General features: G+C 42.0%; 1 protein-coding gene across 1 annotated transcript in view; it reads right to left on the reverse strand.

Moving 5' to 3' along the window:
- The window catches only part of LOC149281238 (beta-arrestin-1-like), a 73,354-nt gene that overhangs the window by 25,778 nt on the left and 27,924 nt on the right, over positions 1-19,652 (reverse strand). Inside the window, exon 2 of the mRNA XM_089499580.1 lies at positions 5,969-5,999. Coding sequence (XP_089355706.1) covers positions 5,969-5,999 — 31 coding nt within the window. The remainder of the gene's footprint in view (positions 1-5,968; positions 6,000-19,652) is intronic.

Below are 19,652 nucleotides of genomic sequence, written 5' to 3' on the forward strand. Positions count from 1 at the left end.
CAGTAATTGTCAATTAGCATCGCCATAAAGCATCGGCTCAGTGTGGTGTTTGAGCCGGGAAAGTCACCCAAAATATCACATGACTAAAGACAATGGCGGCCTCCAGGTCTGCAGACAAAGGGAGTTTATTGGAATAAAATGGGCTAAAACTGTAATTAACCTATTTTTTTTTTTTTTTTTTAATTATAGAAAAATTGCAAATAAGTAACATCCATAGTTGTTATCTTTCTATAGATGGAAAGGAGGCTACTAAATGATCCATTATCTTGATGTAGAAATACGGTAGATCGAGGGAAGGTATTTTCGCTGCCCTGGTGAAAAGCGTATTGTTTGAGCAATTTATCTGATTCAGACGATCCACCGTAACGTGACTCTCAACGACGCCTCTCTTCGGTATTTTCTGACTCAAGGTTTCAAAGAAGGAATCTTATCGAACAAATAAAAGACACAGCTGCGGACGCCGGGTTACTGTGAATTGCTTTTGGTCTTCTTTCAATGATCGACCATTAACAATCCACCTTCTAAGGAGAAAGCGCGGAGAAATGGGACACTGTTGCCATGGAAACACGCGGCAAAACCATAGCCTAGAAAACCATGGTCAACTGTGTTATTATTTTCGTTTAATGTTTCATTTTGTAGGGACCGTCTAGAGCCCCATATTCTTATGTCGCACTTTAATTTGCATCCTTTAGCCTGAAATACTTACTTTTGGAAGCTGCAGCTCCAGAGATGCAGGACAATGCCACGTTTACATCACCAATTGGCTTCTTGAAGCAGTTCCCGATGAAATCATTGGTGGTACCGATGATTTCACTGCTTTCTGGCTGCTGACTGGCCGCTCCGATCAGTGGCGCAAATCCTCCGACCATGAGGGGCGTTATACTGCAGCCCCGGAGCTGCAGCTTCTCCATAAGGTAAGGCATTTCTTTCCTTTTTGATTTTGCCGGTTAAATGAATGTCTATAGAAGTACTTAGAAAGTGCTTTTGTGTGCTTTAGTTGTTCAGGGGGCTGCCTGGGGCACTGTAGTGGCCTTTTAACTAAGCTGCAGAGCTGACACTCCATTTCAATAGATAGTAAGGTTGTATAATATGACCCCCTAGAACCCCCTAATATAATTTTATGAACTTCCTGGTATTGTGACTGCATCGTATTATATACTAAATCAGCTCCGGCTGCATAACTCTTACAGAGCTTCCTTTTACTCAAAAGAAAATCAATACGAATGCTGGGTGCCTTCGCCTAAAGTATTAGTGCTGTGCATTAAAGAGAAAACTCTCGCAATCAGTTCCTGGAACAACAGACGCAGAGAGTCCACGTTCAGCCGATCCACGGGAGAATCAGGCCAGCGGGTTGCTTCTGTTTAATTGTTTACGGGGCGTTTAACCCTTTCAGCGCCGCTGCCTAGAAACACCTTGCCCTGGCACATAAAGGGTTTGATTCCCAGACATCCTTCAACTTCTTCAACTCATACAACAAAAATGATGTCGTTCCTGTATTTTCTAACAAACTGCTATATCATCACGCTCGGTATGGGATATTTGATTGTTTCTAGATGACACCCGCTGGGTGTTTTTAAAGCAATTCCCAGAAATGTCCCCCAGAACTCTCCTTTTTTTTGCTGGTAGAATGTCTTCTGGTTTGACCCGGAGTCTCCAGGTGACGCGCTGCTTCCCCAGGTCTCCAGATCACTTTACTCCAAACCTCTTCATGGTTATGTGGGGCTAGACCTTCCTCCATGCGCGGCTAGCCCTGCCTTCACATAGACGATCTCCCAAAGCTCCCAAACCGGTGGCAAACCCTAACAGGATTCCCCAATCTTCCTCTTTTGGGTGTTGTACCCCCCCTAAGAGAGTCGCAATGCCTTCCCTCCTCGGCCGGAAAGCCTTCAGGAGGACCAGATCTTCTTGAACGAAAGATGTCTGAGAGTTGGGGCACCGGCAAGAGAGACCACTCCTCGCTAACCAAAAAAAAAAAAGAGATCTTCGGGAGGTCTGGATCTGCCATGGCCGTGAAACTGAAATAAGGTACTTAATAATTTCTAACCACATGTCCATACAAAATATAGTGTAATTGTGAGGGTTATCAAAAGAACCAATCATGGCCACAGCCTCCTTAGACTGGTGTGTTCAAAAATCTTCTCATCGTACACTTAGCCTAAGTAGGCCGAGGGTAAAGTGAAGAAAAGGTAAAAGCGTCTAGAAGGTTAGAGTGTATTTTGGTGTTCACGTGTGCTCAACATGTTCTAGGGGGCTGCAGAACCGTGATTAGCGCACATGCCAGGACCCCTCGGATGCAGCCAAAGAGAATAAACCCTCTTAAGCTGCCCTCACTCACTCATACTCACATACTCACATTACCACTTCTGCTGGGAGGTTGAGTAGGTTTATTTACTGCAGAAGCCTACTACTGCCAGCGTTTGCATCACATGACAATTAAGTGTTGCCAACAAATTAAATCATTATTTCTGGGAAGGGTTTAAGCATTCAACAGTGCTAACAAATCTGAATGTTAAATCCAGTGGAACAGCACCTTTAAAGTGGTAAGAGTCCCGCAGAACACCGTAGAACGGGTGGGCTTTTTGGGGACATCAATATTTAACTATATTAAACAGTTAACTAAAGGAATGAAATCCGTGCCAGACGTCATTTTTTTTTTTTACGAAAATGAAGGTTTTTTTGTGGACACCGAGGCCTTTATTTAACGGTTTCTTTTTAGTTGTTTTCTATCTGGCTGGATCTGAGGTTGCCATGGAAATGCACATTGAATTCGGATCCTTGCGAGACCGTTCTTTACACCGTCTGAGAACTTAATAAAAGAATTTAATCGCGTGTCGCCTTGAAGAAATGATCCCAAGAAAGTCGGAGATAACACGCACGATCTCTCACACACACTAATACTCACATACACAAAGAAAGAATTCCGCGCGCGCCCAGCGTATACCGCTCAGAAACCACCTATTGGCGGCATAAATATTGGGGATTCCGTCATACTATACGGCCGTATATCTCCTCGCCCGCCACTATGTCAAAGTACTCCAAGTTTGGCCAGTCCTGTCTAATTTTTATGGCTATATTGCTCACCAAGGGGCTGAATCAGTGGAACTGCACCGCATTTTAACCCAAATGAGACTCTCAAGCTATCTCAAAGTCCCTGGATGGTCCCTCTTCTTCTCTTCCTCTTCTGGTGGAGTAGTGTTGTGCGTGGCCAGTTACATGAGGAGCATGGAGTGGGCTAGGAGTGGAAGTGGGTGGCGAGTGGGTATGGCTAAATTCTCAGTCCAGAGAAAGAGAAAAATGACCCGGAGATCCGGGGAAGTGAATTTCCGCTCAGAGACTCCAGGACAAACCGGGCGAGATATCAGGTAAGGCTTTATGTGCTGGGTAAATGCCTGATCAGACCCATTCGGCCCCCGTCTAGTCGTCCATTTCTCCTGCTGTAAAGAGACTAACCTTAATCAGTCGTTGGTCTCATCTTAGATTCAGGAACCATATGCCTATCCAATGCATGTTTAAGTAACCTCTACCCCTTCTGCTGGGAGGCTGTTCCATTTAACTACCACCCTCTCATTAGTAAAAGTGCAGTGTGCAGCCACATGCCTGTGACTTATCTTCCAATGATATCCTTCCTGCCAGAAGAAATCATACTATTTCCTTCATTTCTCCTGTAAAATAACGCAGATGTCTGTGCGGAGAATCCTCGTGACACTATAGATGAGAACATACGCATATGAGAACGAGACATTATTTATGCTCCAAAACCTCTCTAATTGAGTCTTTTTATTTCTCCCCGATATATTTTTCCCTGTGGATTATCAAGTGTCATTTATGGAGGATTATTAGCTGTTTCTGTTAACTATAATTTTCACTGATAAATACACCTGTTTTGTATGTGTTTTACATATTTCTTTGCTTTAAATATTAGCTCGATTATCTGGAGGAAAAAGCAGCTGATTTGGTAAAGCCAGACTTCACCCGTCATGTGTGATCATCCCGACGCCTCCTTTCGTAGTCCCTGTTCCACCTTAAAGGGAGACGCGTTGGGCGATGGCGGGGTGACTCATCCCAGACATGTGCCTGTTCCTTGGTTCTCATAAAATGTGACACCAATTAATACACCCACAGCAAGCGCTGGATAATGGATCAATTTCAATGTCAACTCCTACCAGGTGAGAAAAGCGTTCTAAATATACATTACGTGTCAGTCGATAAAGCGACACGCTCGGCGGGGTAAGTGTTCCGCTTGTGTCAATCAAATATGACTGTCAACAAGACAAAATGTACGTGTGCTTCCAGTTCCAGGACTGAAGGAGCAGCACGGCTCCAACTTCACCACCGGATTGCTGAGAGTGATGAGGATGGTGATCTAGCACTAGTGTTTCCCCATCGATACTAGATGAAGACGGAGGAATAACACACACAATGCTGGCACTATTCTGCATGATGAATTATGGTGGCCTCATCCCAAGAGCCCGTAATCTAAAACTAGAGGGTAAGATGCTAAAATGGAAACTTTACTGAGAGGGTGGGAGATAAGTGCAGCAGCTTCCCAGCAGAAGTGGCAGAGTGAGGGAATTTAAACATGCATGGGATAGACATATGGTTCCTGAATCTAAGACGAGACCAACGACTGATTAAGGTCTGAGTCTGTAAAGGATGAAAAACGGGGAAACTAGTCGGGCCGAATGGGTCTGATCTTGTAAGGGCCCCATTCAGGCGACCGAGCTGCTCATCTCTGGTTCCCTTTCCTTGCCTCAGTTCCCATGTTTTGCTGTAATCCGTTCCTGCATTTCCATATGTTCTGTCCTGAACCTCTGATTCCTGGATTCCAGTCCTGCTCTTGGCTTCAGTTTATGTTTCCTTTATGAGTTGTGCCCCACCCGTTATTTTTGTCTCATTCTGCAGTCTACGTGTATGGTTTGATCTCTGTTCTGTGTTTAGATTCAATGTTTAGTTTCAGTTTATTAATATTCAGTAGGCAGTGTTTAGTGCTAGGACTATGTGATAACAATTGGAGATTCCGCCACATCATATGGCCATAGTATGCTTAGCCCACCGCTACGCCAAAGTACTCCAATATTCGGTGAGTCCTAACGCTAAACCCTGCCTACTGAATGACTAATAAGCTAAAACCAAACATTGAATCTAAACACAAAACCAAGGAGGACATACCTTTAGACTGCAGACTGAGACAAACATAACAAACGGCGGGGGCACACCTTATAAAGGAAACAGAGCTGAAGCAAAGAGCAGGACTGGAATCAAGGAACCAGAGGTTGAGGACAGATCATACGGAAATGCAGGAACGGATTACAGCTAAACATGGGAACTGAGGCAAGGCAAGGAAACTGAAGCAAGGCAAGGGAACCAGAGATGAGCAGCTCCGCAGCCTGATGGGGCCTGAGTTAGAGCGGCCCTTACAGATCAGCACCTTAATTATGCCCTTGGATGTTATCACTGTGATCTACTCAGGTCAGTCACACACTGGTATTACTGTGATCTACTCACGTCACACACTCGTATCACTGTGATCTACTCACATCACACACTCGTATCACTGTGATCTACTCACATCAGTAACCCACTCGTACCATTGTAATCTTCTCACGTCAGTCACCCACTTGCATCACTGTGATCCGCTCATGTCAGTGACACACTCGGAGAGCCCTCACATGTGTCTATGCCATTGGTGGGCAGGGCCCTTGACATTATGGGGGCGGCTAGTCCCAACTGTCTGGAATGGCCATGGGCGGGGAGTGGGGCGTGTCTAAACACTGCTGCCACAATGCAGACATTTGATGCTGTGACCTGGAGACGCTGCGTTTCACCTGGAGTCTCCTAGGCAGACCTCGAAGAGGTCCCAGGTATGTGCATTAGGTTTTAACGTCACGGTGCTTTGGTGGCATCAATATATTTCCCCCCATAAAAGGAGTGGCACCTTAGGAGAACAATAAGAGAAATACTTTCTTACCTTCCCATTTGGACTTGCTTTCTTAAACACTCTGCAAATGAAAGAAGAAAAAAACAGTCAGTGATGGACAGCTGGAGGAAACCCAGAATTCTTCAGGTACCAGATGGGGGTGAGAAACATTTAGCTCTTCTATCCACGTTCACCCTTCTGGCACATAAACAGTTAATTTTAAAAAGAAGATGAACACATTAAAAGTGTAAAGGAAAATACCCTATTGATTATTACGGATATAACAGGATGCTTGTCCTGCTTTGGAATGTTGAGTACATCGACGATATTCCTCAACAATTCCGCATTATTCTATATGTGTATCGAATTGATCTGGCGTTGTTCTGCTTAGTCTTAGCAGGTTTTGTAATATATATATATTTCTGTGCTGTGTCTGCTGTATAAACCTCTACCACTTCTGCTAGGAGGCTGTACCATTTATCTACCACCCTTTCAGCAAAGCAAAACATCCTTCCATTCCATCTCAGCCTCTGACCCTCTAATGTTAGATTCTGGTCTCTTGTTGTAACTTTTCTCCTCCTTTGATATGAACTTCCCTCCTGTACTTTGTTAAATCCCTTTATGTATTTAAATGTTCTTATAACATCCTGCTCTCTTTTTTTGGTCCTCCAAGATCCCGTTAGTCTTTCCTGATATATTTTTAGACAAATTTAGCTAAACTAGGTATGCTAGTGCACATACGTATAGCTGGGTAGGGCAGCACTACAAAATTAAATAAATATAATAAAGTAAACATAACTTTAAAATAAAATTCAATAAACCCATTAAAATGAAATTATTATTTAGATATAATACATCTTTAACCAAAACAGTGCACTGCTAATAATCTTAAACATAACCGTACATTAACCCTAAGCTATTTTTTAGCTCTTGTCCAACATTTTTCCATTCGCATACCTGCCAACACACCCAACATTTTTGTGGACAGTCCTGTCCAGTAAAAGTTGGGTTGTTGCAAAGTATGCCATTATAAATAGGTAGCAAATGTTAGGCATGTATTACAAGTCGTCCAAAATCAATTTAAACATGTAAAATAATCCCTATTCTTTTATTAAACATCTATGGATGTGTGACTGTGTATGATAAAAAGGAGGCCAAGTTCCTTGGAGCATTTGTCTCTAGGTCATTTTGTGTACAGTACACCTCGGTACGTGTGTGCAACTCTATTGGTCGTTTCGGCAGGGGGCTCGCCTGCCATCAACGAATGAGGTGCATTCTGCAGTTCTGCAGTTCATTTGTTGATGCCAGACCAGCCCCCTGCCGAAACGACCAATAGAGTCGCACACACGTACCTTCACTGCACGAACGCATCTGCTGCTGCTCCGATGTGTTCTTAACCCCGTATTAACCCCTGCTACGCAGCCGGGAGGAAACGAAGATGAAACGAGCACGAAGAATGGCCACGAATATTCGCCCGAAAAGAAGACAGGAACGGGCGAATATTCGCGGAATACGAAGTTTTTTTTTTCTCCGAAGACGAAGAGCCCCCTGGTGCCCAAGTCTAGTTCTAACTCCCTCGCTTCACTTTTCATTATGAGGGGCCAACACCATCAGGTTTCTCTACCTAGCCCTAAACAATGCATAATTCGACATGTAATGAGGCTGGCGGTGGGGGGGGGGTAGGTGTCTCACTGATTTAACTATACATGATACAGGGCCAACCAAACTCATAGGGATAGAACCCCCAATGCGTAGAAGATCCAAAGCAGCCATCATGGAAACCTGCATTGAATACACATGTAGAAGGGCTCCTTTTTATCGCTATCCAGAAGCAGCTATTACATCACATTCCATGCCGTTTATGGGTGGGTTTTTTTCCATTGAAAGTATAAAGTTAATGGAAAAGAAAATGATGGCGTTTTTTCCACGGTTGCTTTGTTTTACTGGCAAATATCCCGCTATTTAGCTGCGCTTCTTAGAGATGAAATCAATAAATGTCCCGTTCGGACGCTCCTTTGTGTGTTTTTTGTTTTTTTTAACGTTTTATTATCTTCCGTCAATACAGCAACTGCAAGAACCTTTTAGAACAGGCTGTGAAGTGTCGCTAGATATATCATTTTTATTTATTTCTGCATTTTGTCTGCTTTTTTTAAAAAATACAGCGCGATCTGTCAGGTATCATCAGCCATTATATTCTGGATTTATTATCTTATTTTTTTACACTTTAAACTGCTCCAATTATTCATTTTATTATCTTAATTATAACTGTCTGACTCTAATTAGGAAAATGCCTTGAAACGGTTCAGAGACTTATTCCGGATATAAAATTCCCAGCTGCATAAATGATGTATTTGTGATGCAGTCCCACCGCTAAGACCATCTCCACCAACCCTAATTACCAAATTCTGAAAATTTTGATCTGAAGACAAAAATATTCAGGCACAAATATGTCACCTGTTTTCAAGTAGGGATTTTAGCTGTGATACAAAAATACAAATACCTAGATATCATTCAATATATATATATATATAATAATCTCCAAGGATCAGCCTGTACAGCCCCAAATCAGCCAATATTTAGATCTGATACTTTATATATATATATATAATCACACAGAGCTGATTTTTATGGTGAATACATTGATTAGTCAGAGAGTCCCTCTTGGTGATTAAGACTGAGCCATTCTATTGTTTACCACACGCAGTTATGTGAAAACCTTAGTGTTTTTAGCTAGTGGATAAGGTCAACATAACAAGCCAAAACATAAACGGAAAAGCCGTATTACTGCATTTATACAGCAGGACCCACTGGTCTGTCACACAGCAGAGGTAGAAGTGGAACGGCCTCCCGGGAGAGGTGGTAGAGGTTAACACAGTGATGGGATAGGCATATTAAGGTCTGTACATCAGGACAAATGGGCGACAAGACGGGGGCCGATCTGCTGGAAATCCTTTGACCGCCTGAAGACGTTCTGTTGGGCAGCAGTTACTTATCAGTGACCTCAGAGCTGGCCCCGGGGAAGCTTTATGAGCCGATAATAATATTATTTCTTTCCGATGTGTTTGCCGTCTTGCTGGGAGCTCCGACTTGGGCTGGGAGATAATTATTTATTTGCTGGTAGGTCTGGCGGAGATCAGGTTACAGAGTCACATAGAGCCCCCCCGAGATTATCCCTCTAATAAGTTGGGTTTTATGACAGTCTAACTGATCTACATGTAGCTGCGGCTCCTGCAAAATATAAATAATGAAGGTGATATGAGAAGAAACTAAACAGCCTCCGGGAGCGAGGCTCGCGGCGCAGCTTTAATCACAGACGGGAATGTAACAAACATGATCTTTTTTTTTTCCTCCCCACGACAGCTCCAAAGGAGCTCTTTCCTCCCCGATCAGATCCACGTCTGGCTCTTAGAGCCCTAAATTCCCTGCCACTCCATGGACTCATTTCTATATTAAAGGGAAATTTATAGTATTCCCTTTCAAAAGGGTAACCAAATTATCCCTTAAAACGACCTATACGGTGTGCTTTGGCGAGATTTACCTTAACGGCATCAGCTTTGGTGGCAAAACTACCATTTTTTCCTCAATTTTATGTCTCGGGGGTTCACTCCCTTCTCCTCGCCCGATCCTAACAATGGCTGCCAGAACCAATCAGAGACAATCAGCGACTTTCCAAACCGATGAGAGATAAGAGGAGAAATAATCCTACGAATCCCGGGAATGGGAAGTGAAAGCGGCCGCGGGACCCATGAAACAGTAGAGGGCGACTGATATATTGGGCTGTTGGGACTGTCCCAGCAAAGTCAAGACTTTAGGCAGCAATACTTATGTATCATCCCCCCACACGCTCACAAAGGAGTGATTGGGAGTTCTGGAACATGGCAAATTAGGAAATTAAATCATTCAAAATGAAACAAAATACATTTTCGACTTCTGAGCGGCGGTGTTCCGGGCTGAATGCCAGAATGGTTTAAATGATATTTCAGTCCCGCATCTAATTAATTTAATGAGCAGATATCATGTTATATTTCTCAGTGGCCCCCCCGAGGACAAAAACTACAAATAGACCACAGCGACACTTTAATACGGCCATTTCACTAAATAACGGGAAAGAATGATCCGGCTTACGCGGCAGGTGGTTTTCGGTAATTAAGGTTTAAGTGAAAAGGTGTTTCTGTATCATGCGTGGAAATGTTCGATAAGTACCATACTTACCAAATATACCTTTTTTCCCGGGGGGGGGCTCTTTGGACCCCGATGCCCCGTTTTCCTCCCCAAAGCCCCTCTTTTCTAAGAGCTCATTATATTTGCTGGGTATCACGGTGTTCTACAGCCCTAATTGAAACATTGAAAATAGGAGAGGAGGTGTCGTTGTGTGATAAAACGGCCACACACATCTCCATGACAACGCGATATATTCAGCATGTGATATACTTTCCGCCAGGCAGCTCCAGGGGGTGTGGAAAGCACTCTGGTCGATTTCAACGGGAGCGCGTATCCTTCCTCTAATTGGCTGCTCGAAGCGGAGCAACTTTATGTGCGATCAACCTTTTCCAAAAAAAAAACACAATCTAGCCATAAAACTATTTGTTATTACACCAAATCTTGCACCTCTGGTGCATCGGGGTGAATATAGAAATGTATAGTTACTAAGAAACATTTTAAAATCCTCTTCAATCTGTTACAGCGTGCAGAAAAGAAATTAGAAAAGGACTGATAAAAGAAGGATTTAAGATAAAGAGAAAAAAAGAGAAGGGAAAGAAAGAAAAACTTGCGGAAAAGATGCGAGGTGGAATAAATAGATAGGATAAAATGAATTGCCAAAGAAGGAGAAAAGAATAGAAGAAAGGAAAAAAAGGAGAGGAGAAAAGGAGGAAAAACAGGTTGCTGAAGGAAGGAGGAGAAAAGGCGAGGGCCCAAAGCTCCTTCATCTGGCCCTGCCTGGTAACACAATGTATGGATCAAAGCATAGGATCCCCATAGTGCACCTGAAAGAATGATTTGGCGTTCACAATATGCTTGCACTTGGGAGATCAGAAGTATGCGCTCATTCTATCAGTCTGTACTTGCTGCCAGCGCCAATTGGCACTCCTTCCAGCGGGGCGAGTGCACCTCTGGCATCGAACCCACACCGTTCGCTTCTGCCGTACCGCGGGAGATTGCAGAAAATCCATTTCAGATCCGGCTCCTTGGCAGCAAACGCTGATAAAAGCCACAGAGCGTAACATAATGATACAACGTATCACCAAAAAAAAGGGCACCGGTCCATGCGCAGAACGGGCTCGGATATACAGAAGTCTTTATTTTAGGTACAGCAGAAGTAACAGTGAATAATGCGATGGATGCCGTATGTCAGAGGTAAAGAGCGAAGTGAACAGGATGAGTTCGGTCTTATTCTGGCCAAATTAAATAAATGTATTAAAGAAATAAATTAAATACGGTGAATAAATGAAATAAATAGATGAAAAAATACGACGCTCAGATATAACATTTTAGAAATAATCCCATCTGCTTATCCCGCGGGAGCATGGCGTTAAAATCCTATAATATTATTATTATATTATTAATAATAATAAAGTAATGATGATAATAAAAACAATAATAAAAAGAAATAATAAAGAATTATTATAGTCATTATTATTATATTATTGCTGTATTATTATTATATAATTATTATTATTTATTGTTTTTTAATTTTTTTATAAATGGGTTCTTTCTCATAATGCCCCTAAAATTCTTGAGAAAACAGCTCTGTACAGCATGCTTGCAGACAATAATCTGGCAGCCGACAGCCAGTCACTTTTATTATAAATTGATTTATATAGCGCCATCATATTCCACAGCGCTGTACAATGGGTTAAGACGAGAGAGGTCTATTTAATCAGTGTTTTTCAAGGCTCTTTAAGCGATGAAGTCATTTGAAATAGTGTTCTTCCGTAATTTAAAATAATCGTTTTAAAAAATGTTTTTATTCATTTTACTAGGCTTAAAAAAAACCCCAACATTCTCATTTTGGTGATAAATAAGTAATAATCGCTTAAAACAGATCTACGGAAAGGTCAAAAGAAAATACTTATGGATGCTTTAAGACCAGAAGGGAAGCTTAAATGAGCTGGCATTTCAATAATAATCGGTAATTTCTGAAAAATGGCTCTTAGATCAAATTGTCCCTTTTTTTTTTTTTACTTAAAAATGTAATAGAAAATGCTGTTTAGAGGAAGAAAAAAAACAAAAAACATATTACCCGCTATGAACGCAGGAGGGGAAAAACGCAGCTGGGGCCAATTTTGATAATGAACGTAATGTGAAAGAGTGAAAAACAAACCTTTTCGGTACACTTTGTAAAGCTAAATATAGATATATAGATGGGGCTTGTTTATTTGGTGACTGGTACAGAACGAGCTGGTTGTAATGGGAATAATGGGAGGAACACTTAATGGGTTAGAGTCATTTGGCCCTGTATACAAGTTAAACTGGCAGAGGACATTAGCACATTCCCAGCATCCTCTGGAATATTAGATCATCTCTAGTAGCCGAGATGTAATACAAGTTTGGACCTCACAGGCTTCCTTACGGCTGGCACTAGTACTACTTGGAGATAGATGTTCGCCGGCCTAGAATGTAGCGTCATTGGGCGGCCGTTGGCCTTAAAGTGCCAGGGCCTCCTCGTGGATGTCAGTCCGGCCCTGGATGTTGGCCTACATAAGCCATACCTGCCGACGTTCCAAATGGCCAATGTGGTTGTAGGGGCGGGGCTAAGGGAGGGGTTTTACCAAGGCTTTTTTTTTACAACGTGGCCCATAGATGGCTATTAATGCAGGTGGAGTAAGGAACTTAAAGAAGAATGCATTTCATTCCTACGTTTTCAGCTTTCAGTCCATACAATACTTTGAATGATCTGATCATTAAGGGGACAGTCATATAAATGTATTTTATTAACCCACCCAAAAAAGAGCGATTTGGGGTGAAATACTCTGCGCCGTCCCGTGTCCTCTTCTCTTTTGTGCCCCAGGCTGTTTGGCGAGGATGGCGGTGGTAGATACCCCCATCTAGAGTAGATAACACTTCACATAAGGGGTACGGTTAGAGGAGTTACAAGGGGCAAGACTTTACAAAAGACGTTTTATTTGACTTTGTGATAAATAACTAAAAAGAGGAAGTTATATTATTTCTTTTTTTTTTTTTTACACAATTTATTAACCCATTTCCTGCTGTTCCTATACACATTATCGGGGCTTTTAGGGCTGTAGAACCCCGCGATACCCTCATACCCAGCAAACATTCTGAGCTCCTAGAAAAGAGAGGGCATCAGGGGAGGAGAGAGGGAAGGCATGTTTTTACATCTAAAGAGGGACTTTGCCTTCTACACTGGGACACTTGGGAGGTATGCCCCAGCACAGAAAGATCACTGCAGGGTTTAATTCTAAAGTATGAAACTTTGGAAGACGCCATTGCGCCTTACTTTACGGCACTCATCAGCTAAAATAAATCGGGGACATACGCATTCTGCGTTATCCAAATACCGTTCCCACCCACATTTATGTTTAATGGGATGACATCAGCTTACTTGCTGTATGACATCACATATACTTAACCTTAAACAAACAAATGTAACTTTATCTCATATACTGTTTATAGAAACATAGAACCTGCCAGCAGATCAGCCCTGCTCCCCCCCCCCCATCTGGTCGCCCGTTTCTCCTGCTGTAAAGACCCAAACCTTAATCAGTCGTTGGTCTCGTCTTAGATTCAGGAGCCGCATGTCTATCCCATGCATGTTTAAATCCCCTCACTGTATTACCCTCTACCACCTCTGCTGGGAGACTGCTCCACTTATCTACCATCCTTCCAGTAAAGTAAAACTTTTTTACAATTATTTAAGCCTCTGGCCCTTGAGTTTTATACTCTGACTTATTTTTCTAAGAAATTCTGATCTTGAAGCTATCTTATCTAATGTATGTAAAAGCCCGGGGGAATCCATGTAAAGTGGAAAGATTTAAAAAAAAAAATGCTTTGCTTATTTGTCCGTAACAAAGATTCCCTTGTGGTAACAAAGCTGTTCTGCACATAGCAAGTCACCACACTCAGCTGATGCTTTATGGCAATGCTAGTGAAGTCCGTTCCTCCATAGACTTTCATTATTCAGGATGTTCTGCTTGATGATTAAGACTGAGCCATTCTATTGTTCCCCACAGGCAGTATGATAAGGAGTCGGGTGTTTGTCTAGTAGATTGGGGGTAAGATAACATAACGAGAACTCGTACAAATGGCTTATATAAGTTGCCTGAAAACATTATATTATGGGGGGGGGACTACAACTGTTTAAAAAAAAACATTTTTACATTTATTTATTTATTTTTTATTTGATACCAATAATAAAGTAATTGGTGGGACGTTAGCCAAGCACACAAACCAGTTTCTAATATCCGTGTCCTTAAAACTCATTAACTGGATCCTGGGTACTAAAGCACCGCTGCACACCGATGAATAATGTTGTTTACAATAAGTTGTCAGAGTGATAAACAGCGCGGGCGCATCCGCTTCTCCCAAACAAATGTAATCAGCTCACATAAACCATTAACCACGTGATCCTCTTCTCAGAAGTATCCGCCGCTGTATTTCTATCATACAGACACCCGCAGTACAAACGCTAGCAGTGAATGAATACACAGTGCCATATATAACGCCGTCAGCATAGAAACATGGAATCTGCTGGCAGATCGGCCCCATCCGGCCCCCGTCTAGTCGCCCTTTTCTCCTGCTGACTCAAACCTTCATCAGTCTTAGATTCAGGAGCCGTATGCCAATCCCATGCATGTTTAAATCCCCTCACTGTATTACCCTATACCACCTCTGCTGGGAGGATGTTTATCTACAGCCAGGCAATTACACTGTAAAGCCATTATCAAGTAGTGAGAAAGCAGTAAATGGGACAGTTTAGTGTCTCTGACATATTAAAAGTACTTTATGAGCACTTTTACAAAAACGGGGAAATAAATATAACACTTAAGGTAGAAGCTGCAGCTACAGAGCTTCAGCCGCCCTCCTCCTCCTTGGTCTGACCATTCTTGGAACTTGACTGGCTATTTGAAGTAGCCAATCAGTGGCAGGAAAGCACTCTCGGGAAGTATATCCTACACGGAAAATAGCTGGGGGGGTGGGCAAAAAGACAAGTGCATATGGGGGGATTCTGCATTTGAATGGGGGCACCACGGAAATTTAAAGGGACCTCTTAGTATCATATGAATTAATATAGTGCAATAGGGCAGAATAATCAGGAGATCCTGAAAACAGATAGGTGTCTCCTACACAGAGCCGGCCTTAGGCGTTGTGGCGCCCTGTGCGGACTACTCCTCTGGCGCCCCCCTCACTACCCCCCCATCTGCCCCTTCAAACTAACCCCCCCTCTGCCCCTTCAAACTACACCCCCCTCTGCCCCTTCAAACTACACCCCCCCTCTACCCCTTCAAACTACACTCCCCCACCCCTTCAAACTACACCCCCCCTCTACCCCTTCAAACTACACCCCCCACTTACCTTGTTGCCGGAGTCCTGCGGTGAGAGCGGGAGGCATCCGTCTTCTCGCTCTGCCACGGTGCCGGCATTTCATGTTGAGCGCCGGAATAGTCCGGCACTCAACATGAGATCCCGGCACCGCGACGGAGTCACGGAGAGTAAGGGGCGCCGAGCGGCTGCTGAGAACTTCACGAGCAACTGCTCGGCGCCCCTGCCCGGGACTTAGATTAAAGCATCAGGTTTTTTTTGTTTTTTTTTTAAACTTTATTAAACATGAATGATGTTAAATAAAGTAAAAAAAAAAATGCAAAAAAAACCCCCGATGTTTCAAGTTAAGTCCCAGGCAGGCGCCCCTGCTACCATGGCGCCCTGTGCGGTCGCACAGGTTGCACACCCCTAAGGCCGGCCCTGCTGCTACACATATACATTTACATATACACATAAACACTTTGTTTTATCTATAAACACAATTATTTTATTATTAATATTAATAATAATATTATTATCAATATTCTTTTCATTTATTAACAGATTAAAAAGTAGAATTCGGCACCAGGTCGTCCAATTTTTATAAATTTTTTTGTTACAGTAACATTTTTGCACTCTATTTGCACTATTTTACAGATATTAACGAACATTAGCAAGAATAAAATAACATTACCTAATGATCAAAAACAGGGAATACTCACAATCCAACTAGTGTTGAAAGGAGATGATGGTATATATATATATATATAACATTTATTATTATTTAATGATATACCACCATCATATTCCACAGCGCTGTACAGTGGGTTAGCAAGACATAACATAAAAGACATAAATATAGAAATATAGAATAAAGCAATTTAATTCTAGCAATAAATCCCTCGCGCTTGTTCACTAAGTCTGGGATGCATGACGGGAAGCCCGCTAAGCCGCTGCCTTCTGGTGCACAGAACATTTCGGGGGGCTTTTGATCCACCTAAAAGGAATATGGATTAAGAATTTATATTCCACCGAGGAGTTGGAAGGAGCGTCTCCGGCCCCCGGTTCCTCGTCATGTCCTCTCCAGGAGATGTGATTTAAGATTAGAGCTGCGGACTGGATTTCTCATCAGAGACAGAGCCCTTGAAGTTTGAAGTATTAGAGAGTTTTAGAAGCTGAGCTGATCTCGGAAAACATCTAAAACAACTACCAATTATAGAAAAGAAGGCAGAAAAGACAAGATAATACTAAGAAACTTGCAGATTTGGAGCAATATGAACTTTAAGGTTTGTTGTTTTGAAAATTAAGACACAAGGCATGTGGAATTGTAAGAGTTGTATAGTTCTATACACTAATTCATTACATTAAGCAATATATGTGCATTCGGATCAGGGGAGGACTGGCACCTTCTGCCCCCCGGGCAAGTAAAGCCCATTGGCTGCTCCCCCCCCCCACACACACACACATGCACTAGAACACGCTTACACAAACCTACGCTAACATGCATGTACTTCTACTCAGCAAACTTACACACTCATGCTAACACACACTCCCTCACACACACTTACACACTCATGCTAACACACACTCCCTCACACACACTTACACACTCATGCTCACACACACTCCCTCACACATACTTACACACTCATGCTTACACACACTCTCTCACACACTTACACACTCATGCTAACACACACTCCCTCTCACACACGTACACACTCATGATCACACAAAAACACACACACACAAATTCATGCTCACACACATATACATGCTGACGAACAAACACTCATACAGTTAGTTTTTGATGACTCAGGGTCACGTAACTTTTTTGGGCCGGTCCAAAATTGTTCACAAAGGACCAGTTTGACCATTTTGCAAAGGAACCGGTTGCCCAGGGAGACAGGAAAGACAGCAGGGTCACGTAGTGCGAGGTTACGTGATCCTGGGCCATCCAAAATTGTTCACAAAGCACCTGTCTGATTTGGCAATAGTCCCTGTTAAGGGACTAACCTTACATATATTCTTAACTTAATGGTGTTCCCATGAGCTGCATGATTTTTTCCTCCCCATTTAGGTTATCCCTCCCATATTGTTATGTTCCTGATTGTTGATGGCTGGACGAGAGTGGAGGATGGTGATAACTTTCAGGACAGAAAATTGATCGGATAATGCTGGCTCTGAACTAAAAATCTCTGACTGCATTATTAACAAAAAGCTCAATTGTTGCTCAATACTCTCAAATTCTTTAAAAAAAATGTAGATTAAGGAAATCTGGGAAGCGGAGAATAGACAAACCTCTAAGATCTAAAATATTCCATCTTTAGCAGGACAAATGGACATAATGTATTTAAAAAAAAAAAACATCCGGAAAAATGCTACGTTTGGCTGAATCAGCGAGAACATCCCAACGGTTTCCACGGTGACTACTCCACATTGAGAACTTTGCCCAGCAATGTCTCTTTATAAATCACTGTAAAAGAGCAGCGTATCTTCATTGCTTCATTACTCAGTTAACCCATTCATTCTTCGTTATGCCCAAATAAAGTTTAAAGGCTGAGTATATTGAAAACTTTTACACCAGCAGCACAGGAATAAGAAATGAAGCCCAATCTATGAATCAAATCGAAGGCGTGTGGGGATCAACGTTCCCATATAACGCTGTTAAGCAGATCGTCTTCTTGGGAATCCATTACGTCACACAATTTATTCTATCCCTGGGAGCAGAGAACGATCAATGCGCTCATTTATAAATAATGATTTTTTTTTTATATAAGATGTGGCTGCGTGAAATCTTTATAGTTTAAAGAACAGTCCCGATATGATGCCAATCCACAAACACATAGTCGCCTGCATCCTGCCCTGACCTTAAAAAGCAACGGTGCAAGGGAAGCTCGTTACATATCAACAACGCACTAAACCTACCAATCCCCTTACAAAAAAATTACTGCAGTTTTTCTGAAGTAATACTGCAGTTTTTTGGACATGAAAAAACTGCAATACTGCACATTTACTGCATTTGTACTTCACGGTACTGCACTTTTACTGCACATTTACTGCACTTTTTTTTTTATACTGCAAACCTACAGTTGTGCTTCAATGTACTGCAGCTTTATTAGATTTGTACTTCGGTACAAAAATAACTGCAGTAAAACTGCAGTACAGTGAAGTACAAATGCAGTAAAAGTGCAGTAAATGTGCAGTAATACTGCACTAAAAGTGCAGTATTGAAGTTTTTTCATGTCCAAAAAACTGCAGTATTACTTCAGAAAAACTGCAGTAATTTTTTGGTAAGGGTCGTACTTTTTTAATTCGGTTCAATCAGTGTAATTGTTTTAAAGAAAATAACTACTATAACACGTTAGCACGATTTATCCCTTTTTTTCCTGAAAACGGTGCATGATCGTTGTGCTGCGGCATTGAAGGGGTTAATGCGCGTGTCTTGAAATAGCCAAAAATAATAATAATTTTAAAAAAAACTTCAGCAGCGCTGACCTCCCGCTCCCATCAGTAAACATTCAGAGAGAGGAAGGGGTCATCCAGGTCATAAAATAAAAACAAATTCATAAAAAAAATATTTTTTATTATTAAAAGTTATTATTTTTACATTTTTATTGTACAACGGATTATCATCCGATCCCTGATTAGTGAAATTTTAGCTCACTGATTATTGATCAGATTCACTGTCACTTTACAAGTTTACCGGTTACAGATTTTATTTTATTTTACAACATTTATTTTAGATTCAAGAGCCATATGCTATCCCACTCCCTCTACCACTTCTGAAGGGAGGCTGTTCCACTAATCTACCATTCTCAGTAAAGTAAATCTTCCTTACATTCCTGCAAAACCTCTGATCCTCTGGTTTAAGATGACGGTCTTTTGTTCTCACATTTCTCCTCCTCTGACATAAACTTCCCTCCTGTACTTTATTAAATCAATTTAAGGGTTAAAATGTTTCAATGACATCTCCCTTCTCTCCTCTCCTCCAGGCCGGGACGTATTGAGATCCCTGATCATTTTTATTCTGGAAACCACGACGAGAACAGAAACCTAGAAAGATTCTTCCTGATGTTCGGTAAATCTAAGCACGCGTTAATATTTTATTTCAGACCCTAGAAGCCTCAGCAGTCTCTATTCCGTTATATATTTCCCAGGGGTACCGTATTTCCCCATGTATAAGACGCTCCCATGGGGCCCAGAATTTGAAAAAAAAAATGTATTATCATAAAATTCATATTTATCCTCACCA

Source organism: Sceloporus occidentalis, unplaced genomic scaffold (genome assembly GCF_023333645.1).
Source record: "Sceloporus occidentalis isolate IW3139 unplaced genomic scaffold, rSceOcc1.0.p SCAF_137, whole genome shotgun sequence".
NCBI classification, from domain to species: domain Eukaryota; kingdom Metazoa; phylum Chordata; class Lepidosauria; order Squamata; family Phrynosomatidae; genus Sceloporus; species Sceloporus occidentalis.